At 39.1% G+C, this 20,900-nt stretch overlaps 1 protein-coding gene across 8 annotated transcripts in view; it reads left to right on the top strand.

Moving 5' to 3' along the window:
• The first annotated feature begins 2,024 nt into the window (after positions 1–2,024).
• The window catches only part of LOC129765374 (calpain-D), a 430,542-nt gene continuing 411,666 nt past the window's right edge, over positions 2,025–20,900 (top strand). For 7 of the 8 annotated variants that reach the window (XM_055765698.1, XM_055765636.1, XM_055765679.1 and 4 more), the window contains exon 1: positions 2,025–2,317. In XM_055765698.1, the coding sequence (XP_055621673.1) occupies positions 2,193–2,317 (125 nt within the window). In that variant the 5' untranslated portion in view covers positions 2,025–2,192. The remainder of the gene's footprint in view (positions 2,318–20,900) is intronic. The other variant, XR_008741426.1, reaches the window with a different exon arrangement.

The raw sequence follows: 20,900 nt of genomic DNA, 5'->3' as shown, positions 1-20,900 counted from the left end.
TGAATAACCGTATCCTCTTTTTCGTCTGCAATGATGTCGAGGCAAAAGTACTTATGTGTATGAGTTCCAAACATCATACAAACCAGATGGGCCAACAAGAAGGACTGCCGGGCCGCAGGTTGAGTATCGCTGGTCTAACGTGATGTGTATTGATATATACTAAATATAATAACTTTTCTGTATTAAAACTATGGAAAAATGTCATATGGTGAGTCAAATATTTTTGATGTGATGAATAGATGTGATGAATGTTTTACAGATATGTCTGTAAATTTACAAACATATTTGTAAATCTGGCATCTCTGGTGGTCTGAGAATTTATTGCAAGAAATCGTTTGAAAACATGCATGAATTTGCTTGAGAATGAAGTGGATTGAGTCCGCACCACTTAGGCTGAGAAGTGCTGAGCGAAAATGAAAATGTCTTTCTAAAGGTAGGTCGAGAAAGAGTATGAACTAGTTTTCTTCGCAAGGTCCCTTCTCAGGGCTAGAGACGAATGAACGTAAAGTTTAAAGTCTCTATAATTCAAAAGAAGAAAAACATTACTACCAGATGTCACGAACTTCGACATTTTTTGCTACTATGGTGCTACTCGCCCGTGTAGTTGGCGCAAAGGCACCGCAAAAATATTATTTTATAGAATTCCTTCATGCACTTGTCTGATACGGACTGTGTATCGTTCGTTCTTGTTTTTGAAGGGGCCCTAACGGGCTGTGTATGACTGGAGCGTTCCGTTATATACATGCATGCATATGTCCTTCGCTTCTTTTGCCAAATCCAGTAAAATGTGGTTGATGAAACGTATGTTTTTGACGTGATACGTTCTATGTTAGTTGTTAGTAGAAAATGTAAAAATAAACCGTATTTTTGATCGGTTTTATATAGTTTTTGTGGTGAGTGGAAAACAGTAAAATAAACTCTTTTGTTTCAAAACAAACTGAAAGTCCTGAGAAGGACTGGAATGGTTTAATGGGTTGTACGGAATCTGCTGCGTTTCAGTCGGATGTAGCAGTTTAGTTTTGGGAGCGGTAGCTTTTACGGATTCGCTGATGCTTTCCTTGACTTTGGCGCCATCGGCTTCTGTGCGTCGATTTGCTAGGGTTTGATTGGCACACATCACGACGAGCTAAACGACGGATAGCGGGTGTGATACGATGCGAAGCAATGCACTTCGCTCCTCTGCCTCCTTTGCCGCATCCAATTGTTGATGTGAAGAGGAGCGCACCAGCAATGTACACTAGAATTAATTCGATGCTCTCCGCTGCTTCCTCTTCTTTGCTCCTTTTGCCGCACCGCATCCATCGTTAGTTGCCGATGGCTTCCTCTCCTTTGCCGCACCGTATGGTGTTGGTTGATTTGTAGAGCACTGCACACTAGAAGCCCAGATGTTTGCCGATCTGAGCGTTGAACGAGAATGAGAAATCCAGGTAACAGGTAATCAATTAGAGAGACTTTAAACTCTGAGAGTTCATTCGTCTCTAGGGAGAAATCCAAAAATGCTACCGTCCTTTTATATCAGTTGGTATGTGAGAAATAGGCGCCCCCCACTCGCTCGCCATGCAAATATTTGACTTATCAGGGAACGAAAGAAGCGAAGAAGGCGAAAAAGAAATGACGTCAATTTCGACTAATCAGTACCGTTTGGATTTTTCAATTGTTCGATAGTTAATTTCATGATATATATTATTTTATTCAAGGTGAAAAATTGTTATAGGGTGCCGCAATGTTTTGATGTAAAAATCTCATTATTCCGTCATGAAAGGACTGAGCAATAAGCGTTTGAAATTGGTCATTTTTCACGATGCGATTGATATTCGTTTTTCAATTTGTACCCCAATATGTTCCCGAAAGACGTAATCCTACGTCAAAACAGAAAGAAAAACGGATTTAATTCAACGAAATTCATAACTTTGTTAGAGTTTACGAACAAAATACCGTGATTCACGTATTTTATCTGTGTGAGTAATTTTCGTTTACGATACAAAAAATATAGCGCACCTGTAGTATATGTCAAATCACGTTGAACCCCAACAAGAAAAAATAACTTTGAATCCGTTTTCATCTATGGCGTAAAATATAGATCGTCTGCTTTCAATTCGCGAATGTTTCGGTACCGTTCAGTAAGAGTTGTTCTAGGTAGTGTGTGGTGAGTGTATATCCTGAACGATGAAAACATTTCAAAATGAGAAATAATGGGAACTATTGCATCGGTGCTACAGTGGACTTGTGTAAATTGCAACTTGATAAATCCCACAGAAAGTGATAATTGTTTAAATTGCAAAAGGACGAGAGTAATTAACTTTGATGGTGGTTACAGGTAATGACGAATAGTTGTCAAATGTCAATATACATGTTATGACAACATTCTCTGAATAAACAAATATTTTTCTATTTTATTTTAATGATATGTGTATATTGCAGTGCTGTATGATTTCGACTCTATGTTTTGTATTTATATGATTAGTTACAAAACAGCTTGTTAGTGATTATTTACTATTTAGGTCAGTGAGGATCGTACCTAGTTATTTTTTTTTTTTTATTAGGACACTAACGTTAGACAGCTATACTATGCAGAAAAACCAATAGAGTTTCAAAATAATTATTTTGTAGCATTTATTGCGTTAAAATGTTCCAATGTATATCTATAATTTTGGTCTACACGACGTAACAATTCCGTACACAGGGACAAGTGATAACACTTGAAATACCATTGCATGTATTCGAGAAAATTAGTTCCGAATCTAAATGGTAATCGATTTGTTGCATTCATTCAAAGAACTTTAACTTACATGTATCTATACTCAGAAAATTATATCGCATTTGGTGAATGGCGTATCTGTAATTTGAAAAAGATCTTCAAAATTGGCGATCTAACGTACAAATCTACACCTACGCGGCGCTGCGGTGAAAGTGATGATGGTTTTAAATTTTGCCATGTGAGCTTATGGAAGGTTTGTAGTTCTATCCATAAATTAAGATTATTTGATTGCGACGAATTTGTAAGAAATTTAATTCTGCGCAATTTTATATATAACATGTTATTTATTCACCTCTTTCAGTAGTGAAAACTATAAAAATGTTGACAATGGTTGAATTAAAGAAGGAAATTCGAGAGCACAATCAAACACAAGTAGAAAAATGCACGATTCCTGCATGTGGGAACTACCTTGGAATGTCCGGAAGTGAAATATACGTAATTTGTCTTCTTCTTCTTTTTGGCTTTAAGAGGGTTTAAACTTTTCAGTTCATTCGCCTCTAATACGTAATTTGTTTTTTGAGTTTTAGGTTACATTATCGTTTACGTAAACGATCGGTGAGACATCTGGATTTTGTTTTTGAACTAAGAAAATGATGAACTAAAGGCTGATTTAGACGATGCCAGTCAGCGCTCTAGTTGAAGTATCCAGTGAATAGAGAACAGACACTCTGTTCAAGTTAGAGGCCAATTACTTGTTCGATACTGGTACAACTTGAACAGAGTGTCTGTTCTCTGTTCACTGGATACTTCAACTAGAGCGCTGACTGGCATCGTCTAAATCAGCCTTAAGAATATTTAAAACCATCATCACTTTCACCGCAGCGCCGCGTAGGTGTAGATTTGTACGTTAGATCGCCAATTGACGAATTTACGTTGGATTTACAACCAGATGGCGCAGCGAGTAAAATGAGGATGTTTTGTTTTTTTGGTATGAAATTCGTTCAAATTTTCTAGAAAAATCAGAATTTATCTTCAAATTTCCCGGTTTCATGTATTCTTTCCACGCTGAAAACGTTAGAAAATCATCATTTTACAATGTGCTATGTATATTACGAGGAATGGCTTGTTATAAGTATTGTAACTTTAATTTTTTTCAACTAAGTAAACGATGAATAGGGAGTTTTGTGCTAAAAATACTGCAAATCCTTCTCGTATCGACCCCTACATAATCAATTTGATATGATATCGATTTCATCCCAATTATCATCGCAATTATAGTATCAATAACCGGTATATGTATTATAGTATCAATAACCGGTAAGATTATCTATGACTTTGGTCAAATCGCGTGTTGAAACCATCGTAAATATACAAAACTCCAACTTTCTTACCATATGCTGACGACATTCAATGGCTGAAATGAATCTAAATTGAAATAAAATGAATAATCACCACCGAATCTTGCTTTTCAGTGCGTAAAATAAACAAACACCTTCACTTTTGTGGTTCTGAGCTCTAATGTAGATGTCGCATGAGCTGATTCAGCTTTGCGTAAATTCGTCAATAGGGCAATACTGTAGAAATAGCTTATCGCTATACTCAATGAGGTACATATAGGTGGAGCAGTAGGCGAAGTGTATCTGTATTGGCGAGCAAAATATCGTGGCGTAATTATTTGCATTCAATATGGAATGTATATGGAAGAAACAAAACAATGTTGAAAGTATTCACGGTCGCATGATGATTTGAGTCAAAATTCTCATGAAATCATTCATTTGGTTGTTTTTTAATAGATGACAATTATATCGTGGCTTTTTTCGATTATTCATGTGATAAAAAGGTCCAGAGAGCAGTCGTTAAGTTCTCGAAAGCAGTAACATTTTCGAAGAAATTTTGATTAATTAGCGATTATTATCCCACAACATACACACCGACACTGAGAGTCTTTGAAACATCAACTTCATAACGGTGAAATAATGAAACTTCGTTTGTTTCTATGGACGTGGGGGAGTGAAAATGGCACATGGAAATATCACTTCTATCCGTCTTTTTCGACATGATTTCACAGATATTCACTCCACACTATCACATTAGCCTCATTCAACGGGAGCTCTACAAAAATGTACGTTTTTAATTGATAAATTACTTCCTGAAAATAGCATTTTTACATGGATGCGGTGGGCAATCAAAGATAAACATAACGACTGACGTCACTATTTGCGAGTAGTTGTGGCAGCGCATGCTATGTCTCTCGAAACTCGACCATCTTCATGACCTTTTTTCCAGGACATTGCGCTATACTGCAGAGAATGATAGCGAACGATACTATTAGCGAATTCGTTTTTGTTCAGTTTCAACCCCAGTGCCGCACTAACTGCTGTCAAAACGTTTTTTTATTCACTCAGTTTCGCACTCAGTGTCGCACTAGTTCGCCCCGAAAGCTGTTAGTTTCGCACTGAGATGTTTCACGGGTTGGCACTCGGGTTCACCAATACAACTATACTGAACTGTCAAGTTCCGAGTATTGTTTTGGAAAATCTAAAAATAGAGACTATGAAAATGGAAAACCTGCTGCTCTTGCTTTTGTATTATTTGAATCGTAATCCAATTCGGATTCTGATTTTGAAGAGTATATTCGTGTACACGGCATTAAGCTCCGTGTGCTTTCATTGGGAGGCGAAAATTATGGATATTCAGGAGGAATAAACCTGCTCTCAAAATCAAAATTAGGAATGAAAATTTACTTTAACGTATCGAATATTTATTTTATGTTTTCTTTTTTCCAATATCGCAGAAACATTGAACGAAAACTGTGTCTAACGATGATTTTATATTATAATAGTAATTATTTGTGGAACAAACAGGAAATGCATCGACAAATGGTTAAGTGAGTGTCATGACTACATGTGTTAGGTAATCAAACAATATGAAGTAAAAATTTTCATTCAAACTTTTATATTTTTACACTGCACTTGGCCCTTCTGATCTTATAGAGAATACTTTACCTCCCAAGCACTAATATCTCCACCAGACGTCGACACTGTACATTTGTCGTCGCAAATATAAACAAATCAGACTATACAACGCACACCAACAAACCACCGCATTCGTGAAAATGAAAACGTTTTTTTATTACAGAGTCAGTGTGGCACTGACTCAGTTTTAAAAACGAATTCGCTATATGATGGAAATGTCTCGTTCTGGACAATAATAGCATTCAAATAAAATATCAATTGTCAAAATACGTACACAACTCGGGAATCACTAGCCAAACAAGCACCGGAATGTACTTTCCCATATACATTTTGTTATACTGTCTATCTGCCCCTGGTATACAGAGTTGTGTACATGTAACAAATTCTCTTCAGTAGTTTTTTTTCCGATATGCCAACTGAAACTACAGTTTTTTATGCATGGTATAAAAATATTCCTCCACGTACAACATCGAATCACAATAGTGGCGATCAGACTGTGCTAGAACCGTACAACATCGAACCACGCTCGTGGTGTATCGATGTGAAATCCATGGTTCTCGAAAAAAACGTAACCGAAAACAAATGTAAAAGAAACAACCGCTTAGAAAAAGGCTAGAAATATACTGTCGCGGAAAACCATCATGTGTATGAGATGGTTCCCGGAATAAATCGCACCAGAATACAACTGCAACAGAATCGATCGTTCAGAAAAAATCTAGAAATATTGTGGCGCGGGAAAAACATCGTGGGTAGAAGTCGATCGGTTATACCGTGCGCGAGTATGTATTGATTTTCACCCTTATCCTTGGTTTCGTACGAAGCAAATCTACCAATTCGAACATCGTTCGTTCGAAAGAATTGCCCTATCCTCGTTTTCGTATGAACGTGTTTTTTCATCGGTCAGTCAAACGCTACTTTTGAGTAGCGAATCAGATAAAGCGTAGAAGAAAATTAATTCGAAATTTACGTTTTTGTGGTTTATTCAGGCGATGTGGTATGTGAAAAAATACTCAAATTGATTTTCTCTAATGTTTATTTTAATTAAAGTGGGAAATTTATATACAAGCAGAATGAAAATAAATAGAAGGGATAGTCAGCTGACTATCTGACTGACTTATTCAGTTAGTTTTGGCTTTTTCACGCAGTCTCTCCGCCAAAACGACTAAACAGCCAGTCGGGCGTTTAGTCGTAATCTCCCTCTACCCACTAGACTATATCGTTTCATTCTTCCTAGTCAAATTCTAGATCAACATGTCAAAAGGGTCTATCTTCTTTGATCGATTCTCTTCATCTACATTCTCTTTCATTAATAACTCAGCAGTAACAGGATTTCCTCATGTGTTCGACGATAAGGAGTGCGAAAGGGAACCTCGTTTGTCAAATTACATGGCAAAACTGGAGCAAAATCTGTCTGAAAATCTGGCTGTGGTTATCGAAAGAGAAAGTCGGTGAAGAGAATCGATCAAAGAAGATAGACCCTTTTTGACATGTTGATCTAGAATTGTCCTCATTGCATTTTGAAGTGACTTCCCCCCCAGACTTCCTATGCGCGCGCTTTATTTTCGAAAGACGAGTGTCGATTTTCTCTTCCTCACAGTTCTTCCATGTGCATGCGATGAGATCGGGCTTTAGCAGGCGAGCTTGAGATTGGCTCTTTCTATTTTCTTTCGTAAAATATTGAGAGGTTTTCAGACTTCATGTGCGCGCGCGGCTAAATTTCGAGAGACGAGCATTGATTTTCTCCATGTGCAAGCGATGAGACCGGGCTTTAGCACACGAGCCTGGGTTCGGCTCCTTTTTTTTTGACGTAGGACTACGTCTTTCATTTCTATACCGGGGTGTAAAATCAAAGTTTCGAAAACGAAAGCGTTACGCCGGAGACCGAGATTTTGAGCGTTAATAGCTCCTAAACAACTGAACGAAATGGTATGATAAACACTTCATTCGAACGATAAAATGTCTACGCGTTATATACTTGTTACTTTTTGATCCAAAAACTTGTTTCAATAGTCTTAAAATTGCTTTCAAAACAGGCTATTGAAATCACCAATCGGTATATAAGCGAGCGGCGCTCGGAAATCCACTCAGTTCTAATTGAACAGCGATTGGAGCATGTTGTCGCTGTTGCGGTGAAGCTCTTTATTTATCATGAAAGCGCGGATGAACGGTGTCACCAAGAGCCTGTTTGTGCACCCTAGGCCAGAAGGGAATCTATCAGGAGGAGAGTGATGCCACAAACGGTTCCCTGGGAAGACATCGCTACACACACATACACGCGCGGCTATTAACAGGTGGTTATCGAGTTGGCATTAACCACTGGTGGGCTTCCAATATCGAGGAAAATGTGGAAATATCTAATCGTTACTGAGAATAATCTGCCAGTTCCTCTGGGAATTTTCAAAATATATTCATGTGAAAGAGTTTAATTGAATGTTTTCTATCCATGTTACACCTGTGACCAAATATGTTTCAATCAAGTGCTATTAACAGGTGGTTATCGAGTTGGCATTAACCACTGGTGGGCTTCCAGTATCGAGGAAAATGTGGAAATATCTAATCGTTACTGGAAATAATCTGCCAGTTCCTTTGGGAATTTTCAAAATATATTCATGTGAAAGAGTTTAATTGAATGTTTTCTATCCATGTAACACTGTGACCAAATACATTTGGTTTTGTGGTTTTTCAATCAATCGCAATTAACAGGATAGCTTCAGAAGATTATTCTTCCCCATCAGTAGGATATTTCCGTATCCAATATTGTATGCGCCCGCAATCGATTATTGCTCAGTCGCCGAAAGTTCCGAGCTCAGAGAGTTCATTCCCCTCTAGTTTGCCTTCCAAATTGCCATCGTAAACCACACCTTCTCTCGATTCAATCACACACAAAAAGCATACTTAAGCGATATTCTGGTGGTGAGACACATTCATTTTTCGTGAGGACATCGACAAGACAACATCGTTGCCTAACGTGCTGGAGGAGGTGGACGGCGAAGGATCCACACATACACGCGCAGAACTCTTTCCGTTAGGATGCCATTCAGCATCGAGAAAGTTCCGGAAAGATCTAATCGTTACTGAAAATAATCTGCCAGTTCCTCTGGGAATTTTCAAAATATATTCATGTGAAAGAGTTTAATTGAATGTTTTCTATCCATGTAACACTGTGACCAAATATGTTTCAATCAAGTGCTATTAACAGGTGGTTATCGAGTTGGCATTAACCACTGGTGGGCTTCCAGTATCGAGGAAAATGTGGAAATATCTAATCGTTACTGAAAATAATCTGCCAGTTCCTTTGGGAATTTTCAAAATATATTCATGTGAAAGAATTTATTTGAATGTTTTCTATCCATGTAACACTGTGACCAAATATGTTTCAATCAAGTGCTATTAACAGGTGGTTATCGAGTTGGTATTAACCACTGGTGGGCTTCCAGTATCGAGGAAAATGTGGAAATAACTAATCGTTACTGAAAATAATCTGCCAGTTCCTCTGGGAATTTTCAAAATATATTCATGTGAAAGAGTTTAATTGAATGTTTTCTATCCATGTAACACTGTGACCAAATATGTTTCAATCAAGTGCTATTAACAGGTGGTTATCGAGTTGGTATTAACCACTGGTGGGCTTCCAGTATCGAGGAAAATGTGGAAATAACTAATCGTTACTGAAAATAATCTGCCAGTTCCTCTGGGAATTTTCAAAATATATTCATGTGAAGGAGTTTAATTGAATGTTTTCTATCCATGTAACACTGTGACCAAAGATGTTTCAATCAAGTGCTATTAACAGGTGGTTATCGAGTTGGCATTAACCACTGGTGGGCTTCCAGTATCGAGGAAAATGTGGAAATATCTAATCGTTACTGAAAATAATCTGCCAGTTCCTTTGGGAATTTTCAAAATATATTCATGTGAAAGAATTTATTTGAATGTTTTCTATCCATGTAACACTGTGACCAAATATGTTTCAGTCAAGTGCTATTAACAGGTGGTTATCGAGTTGGCATTAACCACTGGTGGGCTTCCAGTATCGAGGAAAATGTGGAAATAACTAATCGTTACTGAAAATAATCTGCCAGATCCTCTGGGAATTTTCAAAATATATTCATGTGAAAGAGTTTAATTGAATGTTTTCTATCCATGTAACACTGTGACCAAATACATTTGGTTTTGTGGTTTTTCAATCAATCGCAATCAACAGGATAGCTTCTGAAGATTATTCTTCCCCATCAGTAGGATATTTCCGTATCCAATATTGGATGCATAAAACCTTGTGCCTCCAACGTAACGCTCTCGTTTTCGAAGTTCTCCAAATATTCATTCATTCAGAATGAATTCAGATTCAACTTCATACAAATGATCTCTATATCAACGAGAGTCCTACGTCACCCTTGCGGTTATACCATAGATGTAACCCACTTCCTGTTTTTTTGTAAAATATTGAGATGTGTCCAAGAATACATCGTTGCACCTAAACATGAGTGATGCACATGTGTTGGTGCTCGCCTGTCTCAAAGTGACATTGGGTGCTGTCGGGGGAAGTAGTGCTTCTGGGTTAAAATTTTAATCTTCGTAAAATGGCACGTAGAACTAGTGATCCCCGATTTTTGAAATTAATCGTTAATCGAATAGTTTTCAGCAGTTTGCTATTCGATACGATTAATCGCCCCAAATTTAATCGCAACACTAAGAGAAATTATTAGTTAGACTAATATTTTTCATTTGCTAGAAAGCCATATGGAATCAAAAAAGTTTTCATTCCTCCTGAAATCAATTATTATCTTTCACGCTCCCCTAAAGTCGTAAACGAAGCTCAATTCGCGTTGACGGCATTGAGCTTCGTTTACGAACTTAAGGGAGCGTCAAAGATAATGATTGATTTTCAGGATAAAATTGCAGCGGCCGTACGTTTTTTCCCTCTGCGTTTGGATTGATTAATCGACGTAAATTATTCGTTCGCTTCGATTATTGGTTGTGCAGTATTCGTTCGATTAATAATCGATTTCTGTAGGAAGAATTCGATTAATCGAACGATTATCGGGGATCACTACGTAGAACAATTAGTGATGAAGAACTGTTTCACATAAATATCGCTGCTAAAGTCATCCAATCAATTCATTCATTTGTTGCACACAGCTCGCAATGATTGTGTGAGATATAAGGCTAGGCGCAAATTGAGACGCGTATAGCGCGAGTAACTCGGCGCGATATAGCGCCTGTCTTTGTGGCTAATGAAAACAGATGGAACGGCGCAAGTTGGCCAGACGACGCGATATGGTGGAGCGCTCTTGAGACACGACTCGCTCGACGCTGTGGCTGAGCCACAGTTTCTCGTGCTGCTGATGTCGGTTGTGGTGGTTGTGTTGGTGAACAATCATATAGAGCCTTGAGTCTGACACTGTATGGTTGTACCGTACGGAAGGTTGTGTTAGTAAATAAATGTATCACACAACTCTGTGTGAATCAGACATTGTATGCGAGCGGCACGTTGTTTACACCAAACTGCGACTCAATACGCGCTCCACCACGCTACGTTCGTGGCACGTATAAGTCGTGTTGATAGTCTCGTGTTCGCTTACGAGCGCTATACGCTTCTCAATTTGCGCTTAGCCTAAGACTGAATGGGGCAAAGCACATTGTCTCTTCTACGTGCTGTGCGAGATCTCAGAAGGCCTAACCAAATGTCACTTTGAGGCAGTTACACGAGAAAGTCTCGCGAGCACTAATGCACGAGCATCTCTTCGTGTACACAACACATGTGCATCGTTCGCATCGAAACGCGATGAGGTATTTGCTGAATACATCACAAAATTTTACGTAAGAGAAGAGAAAGAGCCAATCCCAAGCTCGCGTGTTAAAGCCCGGTCTCATCGCTTGCACATGGAAGGAATGTGAGGAAGAGAAAATCGATACTCGTCTCTCGGAATTTAAGCGCGCACAGGAAGTCTGCTCGCTCGGCTGCCTTTTATCTCGCTCATTTGTTGCAGACAGCTCCCAATGTCTTTGTGAGATACGAGACTGGATAACGCAAAGCACACTGTCTCTTTTTCGTGCTGTGCGAGATCTCGGAAAGTCTACTTCCCCCAAAACGAATTCGTTCCTCTCTTTCTCTCCCATGTACGTGTGCATGCATCGATGTTTGAGTTCAACGTGGTTTGACATACGCTACAGGTGAGCTAGATTATTTTGTACAATACAGCACTCGTTCGCTAACTGGGCGTTGTTTGACTGAGCTGCTTTTTAACTGGGCGCTCGCTCAGTTAAACGTCAAATATAATGTAAACAACAACATTGGTGAGGGGTACTCCAATGCATCACGGATCTATGATCATCAATACACTGAGAGAAATAATCAGTATATTCTAGTATATATAAATAGTAAATACAAGTGTCAAAATATATTCCAGAATATCGGCCCAACATCGATCCTGCTTTCGGAATTTCGGACCATCGTCCAATTTATTAATATCAAGTTGCAATACGAATGCATTTTCAGTTCTTGTAATGAAGACATAAAAGGTTATCTTTTGTTCATCTATTTCCATCGAATAAAATTTCAACATACAAAATGTAATCGATTAATTCGAGAAGCAGAAAATCGGAGCTTGGTGCGAATGAACTTTTTGGCGATGGTCCGAGACTTTCGGACTTGATCACTTGTTTATGCTGGCACAATTTGCAGATGGGTTCACTTCCACGCTCGGAGAATTTTGCTGCTAATGCATATCTGCGTTGGTGTTTTGTTGTCGGTGCTGTCTGGCGAGTTTGCGTAGCACAAAAATCGGATGAATTTCATTGGCAAAATATTTGTGCGATAGATCAAGTGGGCCAGCTGAAGATTTATAAAAAAGTTGGCATAAACGGCTCCCAGAAACTCTTCAAGTTAACCTAGAAGTAAAACGAAAGGACAGATTTGATCCCGTTTAGTTCGAGGGAATCATAAGTAGGTCCGGAATGTACATAGTATATGTGCACATACCAATGGTTTTACGATCGATAGGCATAGGAATGCACTTTCGTTGGGATTGAAGAGTCAATCGAATAAACACCAATACGAACAGTGGAACACATCTGCTCCGTTTTGAACCACCGCTGCTGCTCAGTGATATATTTAGTAGCGGTCGTTTTAATATGTGTTTGATGTTAATGGTGATTTGGATGAATTGTGTCACCCAAAGAAAATGATCTAATGATGTTTCAGGGACGCCTTGATTCGTTCTAGTTTACCAAATTATCGGGGAGAATTTTTTAATCCGATGTTGAAAAACCACATAAAACGTTAACATAAACAACCGTATCGCTAATGGAAACTTAATTGAAATTACCCAAGTAACCATAAGCATTAACGTATAGCTCTATTATAGCACTAATTCAGCATCTCTAATACTAAATGGCAGTATATCTGCTTTTTTGATGCTTATAGGCCTTATATCAACATAATTAATGCATATAAAGATTAATGAAAATAAGCATTAATGAAAGCCCTATATGCGCATGTGCACCCGTGGCCGAGTGGTTAGCGTCCCACACTATCATGCCGGGTGTTCGGGTTCGATTCCCGTTCTGGCCGGGGGATTTTTCGTCAAAGAAAATTTTTCCGGCTTGCACTGTGGTCACGCGTATTCTAGAGCTTGCCACTCCAGAGTACATTTAAGGCGTGTTATTCGGCATCGAAATCTCAACCAAGTATTAATGAATGACGTTAGTTAATGAACACGTTGAGACGGCAAAAGTTCCACAGGGAACGTTAACGCCATTAAAGAAGAATAAGATATGCGCAGTTAGTGCTACCATATAATGCTAACAAACATTAGGGTAAAACATATGAAAATAGGCATTAATGGAAGCCCTATAAGCGCATTTAATGCTACCATTTTTTCCAGACCCACACATACATGATCTTTTTGAGCAGGTATCTGAGCGCGGTTATTGAAATAGGACTATTTTCCATTCATTTATATGTATCAACAGTGGTCCAGATAGCAAAGACATTACAGAAAAACAGACATGTTGCAGAAGTACCTCGGTTCGAATCTCGTAGGGTAATTTTCATATAACAATTATTTCTCATTCCAAACAGTGCGCCGTAAATCTAAATAAATGATATATCAATATCATCCATAAAATGGCTGCAATAAATCTGTGTGGGCCCATTAAATACATGATTATTTATTTTAATTTTCTGTCGAGTCCCGATATATTCGATGACTTTTTCCTAGAAAAAAACGAATCAAATACAACTGCTTAGTGAAGGCTGCCATCACAAGTGACGTTCTCAGTTAGCCGTAAGTAAGCTTTAGTAATGCTTATTTAAGGCTGTAACTGAAGCATTTAAAGAGCCCTATATCTCGCCTTTCCAGCATTATATCCACCCTATATTGGTTTATAGAGTGTAATAAGCATTTATTCAGTATTCAATATGTGGATACAGTGCTGATTTGAGACACTTTTTTAGTGCTTACTGGTTACCTGGTTACCCAGCGAAGCAATTTATTTTTAACCAATTCAGACTCGTCTTCAAAGGAAGAAATAACCATTATTACATTAAATAAGAATTTTAAAGAAATATATTTCAAAAATCGAATAAAAAATAACAAAACACAACAATAGCTTGCTCACATGCTTTTTTTATGCCATTCCATGTCAATAAGTTTTGTGCGCAACACTTTAAGTCGGCTAACGTCTGCTGCATCGTTCTTCACAAATTTCAGTAGGCAATCTATAGACTTCATGGCATCAGAAAATGTTGGTTCTTCTGCAATGTCATCTTCTTGAGCCACGCTTTCTTGCAAAATGGAATCAATGATCTCCGTATCCGTAAAGACCGCACTGGTGAGCCAAGTTGGGTTGTTGTCACCATCGTAAACCTGATCTTTTAGCCATAAATTAATATCTTCGTCGGTTGTAGTTGTGTTAGTTAGAGTATCTATGGCAACAACAAGCGCTCTCGTATCATCTTGAAACTCATCTGGTGTATCAGAACTCCACGCATATCCTGGAAACTGATCCAAGAGCTTTTTCCAGGAATTTTCGATTGTGCTTGGTGAAATTTCATCCCAAGCAGCAGACAGCCAATCAATGCTTTGCATCAGAGATATCTTCTTGAGACGGTCCTCAAACTTGAGTTCTTCGTTTTCAAGAACCAGTTTCAGCATGAGTTTCCGCTCGTACCGGGTTTTTATTGCATTGATAACGGATTGGTCCATTGGCTGACACTGAGATGTGACATTCGGCGGTAGATAAATCACCTGTATGGAAAAAGAGGTAATGTAAAGTTTCTCACTTTGATTAATTAGGTTTTCACCTTGATCAATTCATCATCAGAAATTAAATTGTCTCCTCCTGTATAGTGGGCCGTGCAGTTGTCCAGTACCAGGAGAGCCTTCGGTTCTAAGCTCTTTTCGCCGGAAAACTTTCTTACTGCAGGTACAAATTCGTTAAAGAACCACTCCCGGAAAAGCTCTCGCGTCATCCATGCTTTTTTTGAATTGTAATATGACACCGGGAGCAGTTCTTTGGTCGGAAATGATCGTGGCTTTGCAGCGGTTCCGATAAACATTAGTTTTAATTTGTTTGAACCGTCGATGTTGCTACATGGCATAAATGTGTATCGCATTTTATTTAGTTTCCGACCGTAAACATTTTTCTCGCTGGAAAGTGCCAGACTTCGTGACGCAAGCAGCTTTACGAAAATTGCCGATTCGTCTGCATTGTACACTTGCGACTTTTGAAGTCCTGTTTCTGTTATTTTTGATGCTAATATTTCCTTAAATTTTATGTAAGCATCCACGTCAGCAGAAGCTTTTTCTCCCGCAACCCGCTTGACATGCAGACCGAATCGTTCTTTGAATCTACGCATCCAGCCATCCGAGAATGAAAATTTTTGGTTCACATAATGCCCACGTTTCTGGATTTCTCGGAAAAGTAACTCCGCTTTGACCCGCAGAACCTCGGAAGTGACGATTATGTTGGCCTCTCGCTGTTGCAAAATCCACACATATACGGATTCTTCCATCAATGGGAAGTTTTGCGTTTTCAACGTCTTCCTGCTGTTAACTCCGTGTTCTCTATACTGTTCCATCTTTGCTCGTAGGTCATCTTTTTGTTGAATGAATCTCGACACGGATGATGATCCTACGCCATATTTTTGAGCAAGCGATTCGTGAGTACATCCCCCTTTCTCAAACTCCTCGATGATTTTAACTTTCTCCACCAAAGTAAGCGTTTTTTGCTTACGCTTTTGATTCAAACCTGATCCAGATGCGATGTCCATTGTGGTAATAGTACACTGTAAATCAAACTTAATATGATCATTGTGAGAAATTTTTCGCCGTTTCCGATTTCATGACTTTATTACAATTCTAGGTTAAAAATATCCCTAGAATACGTAGATCATTGTCGTTAGATTCATTGTCGTCATTACAATGAAAGCTATTGTGTGGTTCGATGGTGGACTGTATATGATTGGGGAGGAGGCAAAGATGCTCGTGACCTTTCCTCGGTTTAATTGGACAGCTGGTGATGCCTCACGCATGCGACAATCACAATCGCCGGGAAGTAGCTGGCTGAAAAGCTGCGTGCTGCGAAACTTTCCACTCGCTGATCTACGCTGACGACCACTCTCGTTGAATCAGCTGCTAGATAGAAACTCTTAAACACTGTGAAATTCAATACACGGAATGTTGTCTTTTATAATACACTTTATTTACATTGCCCTAGCTTAATCTAAAATTATACTAACTTATTCTAGACTAAAAGAGAAACTCTTGTAAAAAAAACTGTTCGAGGTAAAACACTTCTTGAGCCGTCAAAAAAATATAGATGTGAGAGCGTCTCACTGGCTGAAACGCATAGTTTTATTCAGCGGTAATGCTGCAATAGCGATGGACAGCATTTTTCTTTCTTGTGTTGTTGCCGTTATTGCGCTATGTAATGCACGTGCGCTGCTGGAAGGGGAATCAAAGAAAAGGGGCGTTTGTTCCTTATGAACATGTACAGACATGTTTTCTCTTGCGGTTTCTCTTTTCTTCAGTCGTGAGACTGAACATACTTCCCCGGCGAATAGGTAAAAGCTGCTTTTTCTAATAAAGTGGAATCATTTCGATCATTATCCAAAATAGCTAAAGGTGCTAATTTGTGAATGGGTCGCTTGAAAGTGTCGTACATTTGACTTCTACCACAAGCACTAATCTTAGTAAACTCAGGTCCATACAAATTATCCTGTCTCCGATTAGGCACACCAGATAATATACACTTAATTTCCTTCAAGAATTCATGATACTGCATTGCACTAATGATATATGATGTTGCTTGGTAATGTTTAGAAACGATAGGATAGCGATTGGTTTCCCGATTCTGTTTGGTGTTACTTGAATGCAACAAATATGATATAGTTTTCTTTAGATGATCATACGATTCAACATTTTTGAAAAGCGGAAATTCTTCGTTTATCAATGAGTAATGAAATGGTGATTTATGATTGAGTTCGGGAATTAATACCTCAATATCTGGAGGTGCATCAATGCTTTCTACGTTATACTCTACTGTTCGCAATAACTGGGAATTAATCCACCATATTTCGTTTTTCGCTATCGTACAGTTCCTAACATTGACTATGAAATCTTTATCTTGATGGATTGTAAGTAAGAAGCGCTCGTCATAAGGTAACCATTTTTGCAAGTTCATTCCGCTGGAATTGAGTCCATTTGGTTGTGTTTGAAATATATTCGCTTCTTCCGTATCATTGGAATCAAATAGGGTGTCGTTTATGTAAAAATTACCTTCGATGACATTTGCTTGTAATGGATGCTTTTTCTTCCCTTTCATGTTCTTCAGAAGTGATTGAAAAATGGAACGACTCTTCTCATCTTGATGATATGCTTTTGTAAAATGTAGCTTGCAATTTTCTTCTTCAACGGTAGAGTAAGTATTTTCTGACACTCCTATCTCCTGGACTTTTTGTAAATTTTCTCCAAGAGAATCTGAGCTCACAGTAAGAGCGTGTAGTGTTATTATGTTGTGATTGTAATTATTAAATCGACCACCTACTAGCCATCCTAGTTGTGAGTCTTGAAGACTGGGAAGGTTGTCCGCTAGTCTAAGAAAGCCTGGTTTCATCAAATCATGGAACCAATCCATTCCGATAAGTAGGTCTATCTTATTTGATTGATTAAAGTAGGGATCTGCTAATTGAATTCCTGTGGGTATGTTCCAATTCTCAGTCGTGAAATGAATAGCCGGGATGTTGCCGGTAACCTTTGGCGTGATAAGACAATCCAAATTGAACTCAAAATTAGTGCAATGTGATCGAATTTGAACATAACACTTCTGCTTCACAAGCGACCTAACATTACCGATTCCAGCTATGGGAACATTCACTTCTTCTATGATAAGATTTAAACTATTTTGGAGTGATTGCGAAATGAAACTCACCTGTGAGCCACAATCCAACAGGGCACGGCATTGATGTATTTGGTGATCTCGATCTAAAACTTTGACTAAAGCAGTGTATAACACCACTTGGCTGACTGGGTTTGACCGTGTATTGGACAGGGCTGATGTTACTGTGGACTGGCATGCAGCATTCTCTTCAAAGGTTGTTGTCGGTTCCACTGCGACACTGGTTTGGGAAAGTTGTCTCTTATCAACATTGCTCTTCGGTACAGTTCCGTCGCTATGATGCAAGGTGTGATGTTTCCGTTGACATTTGATGCACGTTCTTTTAGATGGACACTCTATTACTCGATGGCCTCGACGTAGACAGTTAAAACAGCAATTCCTTTCCTTAACCTTCAGCAGACGTTGACTCAATGTAGAACTGTTGAATTCCGGACACTTGTAAGATGGATGGATGTTACTGCAGAAATCACATTGACTTTGTTGCACTGCAGGAGAATTCGCTGAGTTGAAACGCTGAATCGAAGGTTCTTCCGAGGACGGGTTCGAATAAATGCGCTGCTGCTTGAATTTAATTTCTTCGGTTGGCTGACATTTTTCCAAAATTGAAACTCGATCTTTTAAAAATTGTACTGTTAAGTCAAAATTTGGTAGTTCACCTCGCCGTATGGTCGCCTCCCAAAGTTTCTTCGTCTCGTCATCAATGGATTGTGCTAACAGATAAACAGCAATTTGCTCTGAAACACCAGTAAATTCCTGTCCAAGGAACTTTAAATTCTCCACATAGTTGCTTAAAGTTTCAACTAATTTTTGCAGCTCACTATAATTTTCTTTCACTATTTTTTGCATGCTTAACAACCCGCGAATATGCAAATCGATCAATCGCCGCTTGTTCTCGTATCTCTCCTCTAGCAGTTGCCAGGCTCTGTCGTAGTTTCCTTCGTTTAGCGTCCTGGCGTCAATCAATTTGGCAGCTTCTCCCACTAGAGCCTTCTCTAGATTATACAGCTTGATGCGAGGAGGCTCATTGCTTCGATCCACTACATCTCGGAACATTATTTTAAACTTCTCCCAGTGCTCATATCTGCCGTCGAATGTTGGTATGATACGTGGGAGCGATTGCTGAATCACTAATGGCGGCGGATTCATAATGGGTTGTGAAGCAGCTGGTTGTGTTTGTCGCTCTTGCAACATTTCTAATTTCACTGTCAGTTCGTTGTATATTTCCTCAAACTGCACATAACGATTATCAATTTCTTCTTGCTCCGACGCTGGACTTCCACTCACTATTTGCTGATGATAACCGTCAAAGTCGTTATTCGCTGCTTCAACTCGTTTCATCCACACTTTGACTTGTTGACTGGAAATTTCCTTTTGCTCCACTTCTGCTTGTTGAAGGAGATGCATGATCCTTGTTATTTTTCCTTGCGCTGCACCGCGGAGCGCAGACAAAGCTTCGATGCTGCTAGCAACTTCTGCAGTAGCACGGTCGTTTTTCACTGGTGTTCTCTTCGTGGGCATTTTGCTCGTTGTTTGATTGGTCGTTCACTTCACAAATTGTTCAAATACTCTCACTCACTTTAGTCTATTAACGCTTCACTGTTTAAATTCCGTGTTAGATTTCATACTGGTAACTGCTCTTCTTCTCGGAGTCTGCTTCGATCCGGTTCGAAGGACCAATTTCTTATTTGTGGTTTGATGGTGGACTGTATATGATTGGGGAGGAGGCAAAGATGCTCGTGACCTTTCCTCGGTTTAATTGGACAGCTGGTGATGCCTCACGCATGCGACAATCACAATCGCCGGGAAGTAGCTGGCTGAAAAGCTGCGTGCTGCGAAACTTTCCACTCGCTGATCTACGCTGACGACCACTCTCGTTGAATCAGCTGCTAGATAGAAACTCTTAAACACTGTGAAATTCAATACACGGAATGTTGTCTTTTATAATACACTTTATTTACATTGCCCTAGCTTAATCTAAAATTATACTAACTTATTCTAGACTAAAAGAGAAACACTTGTAAAAAAAACTGTTCGAGGTAAAACACTTCTTGAGCCGTCAAAAAAATATAGATGTGAGAGCGTCTCACTGACTGAAACGCATAGTTTTATTCAGCGGTAATGCTGCAATAGCGATGGACAGCATTTTGACGTAGGACTACGTCTAACCGGAAGATATAGGGGGTGAAATGGAAATCTAGGCACTGAACAAGTAGGAAAAAATGCAAGATTTGGAACGCTTATAACTCGAGCATTTCTCAATAGATCGCAAAGGTTTTTGCATCAATTGATAGGAAATATATCTATGCATCTATCATAACGAATAACATTTAATTTTTCTTGAGATAAATAATTGAATAATTGTGAAATATCAAGCATTGCCAAAATGCACTATGTGCCCATTTTTGATTGGTCCATTTTGTGCTCCTCAAATCGTACCGACCAAAACGGGCAACCAGAGCAGCAGCGAAATAGAATGAAGCACGATTGGAAAGGAAAAAGAAAAAAATGAACGAAACATTGGTCGCAGTCTCACACATGCGTAACTCTCGAGCCAGCCAGTCAGCTTAAAAATCCCCGCTCCGCTGCCGTAACGATCATTCTCATTCAAACCGTACACCACATCGGTTCGCATCACAACACATCAACAAACCAACCCAAGCAGCCATTTCTGGAAATGGTAAAGGAGGAAAAGTGAAGGGAAAGGCAAAATCCCGCTCGAACCGTGTTGATCTGGAGTTCCCCGCAAGGGTAGCTAGGCCGAGCGCGTTAGTACCAGTGCACCAGTCCACCTAGCCGGCGCTATATAGTTTCGGCAGCCGAAGTGA

This window comes from Toxorhynchites rutilus, chromosome 1 (assembly GCF_029784135.1).
Source record: "Toxorhynchites rutilus septentrionalis strain SRP chromosome 1, ASM2978413v1, whole genome shotgun sequence".
NCBI classification, from domain to species: Eukaryota; Metazoa; Arthropoda; class Insecta; order Diptera; family Culicidae; genus Toxorhynchites; species Toxorhynchites rutilus.
This window is presented reverse-complemented; position numbering and strand designations above follow the sequence as displayed.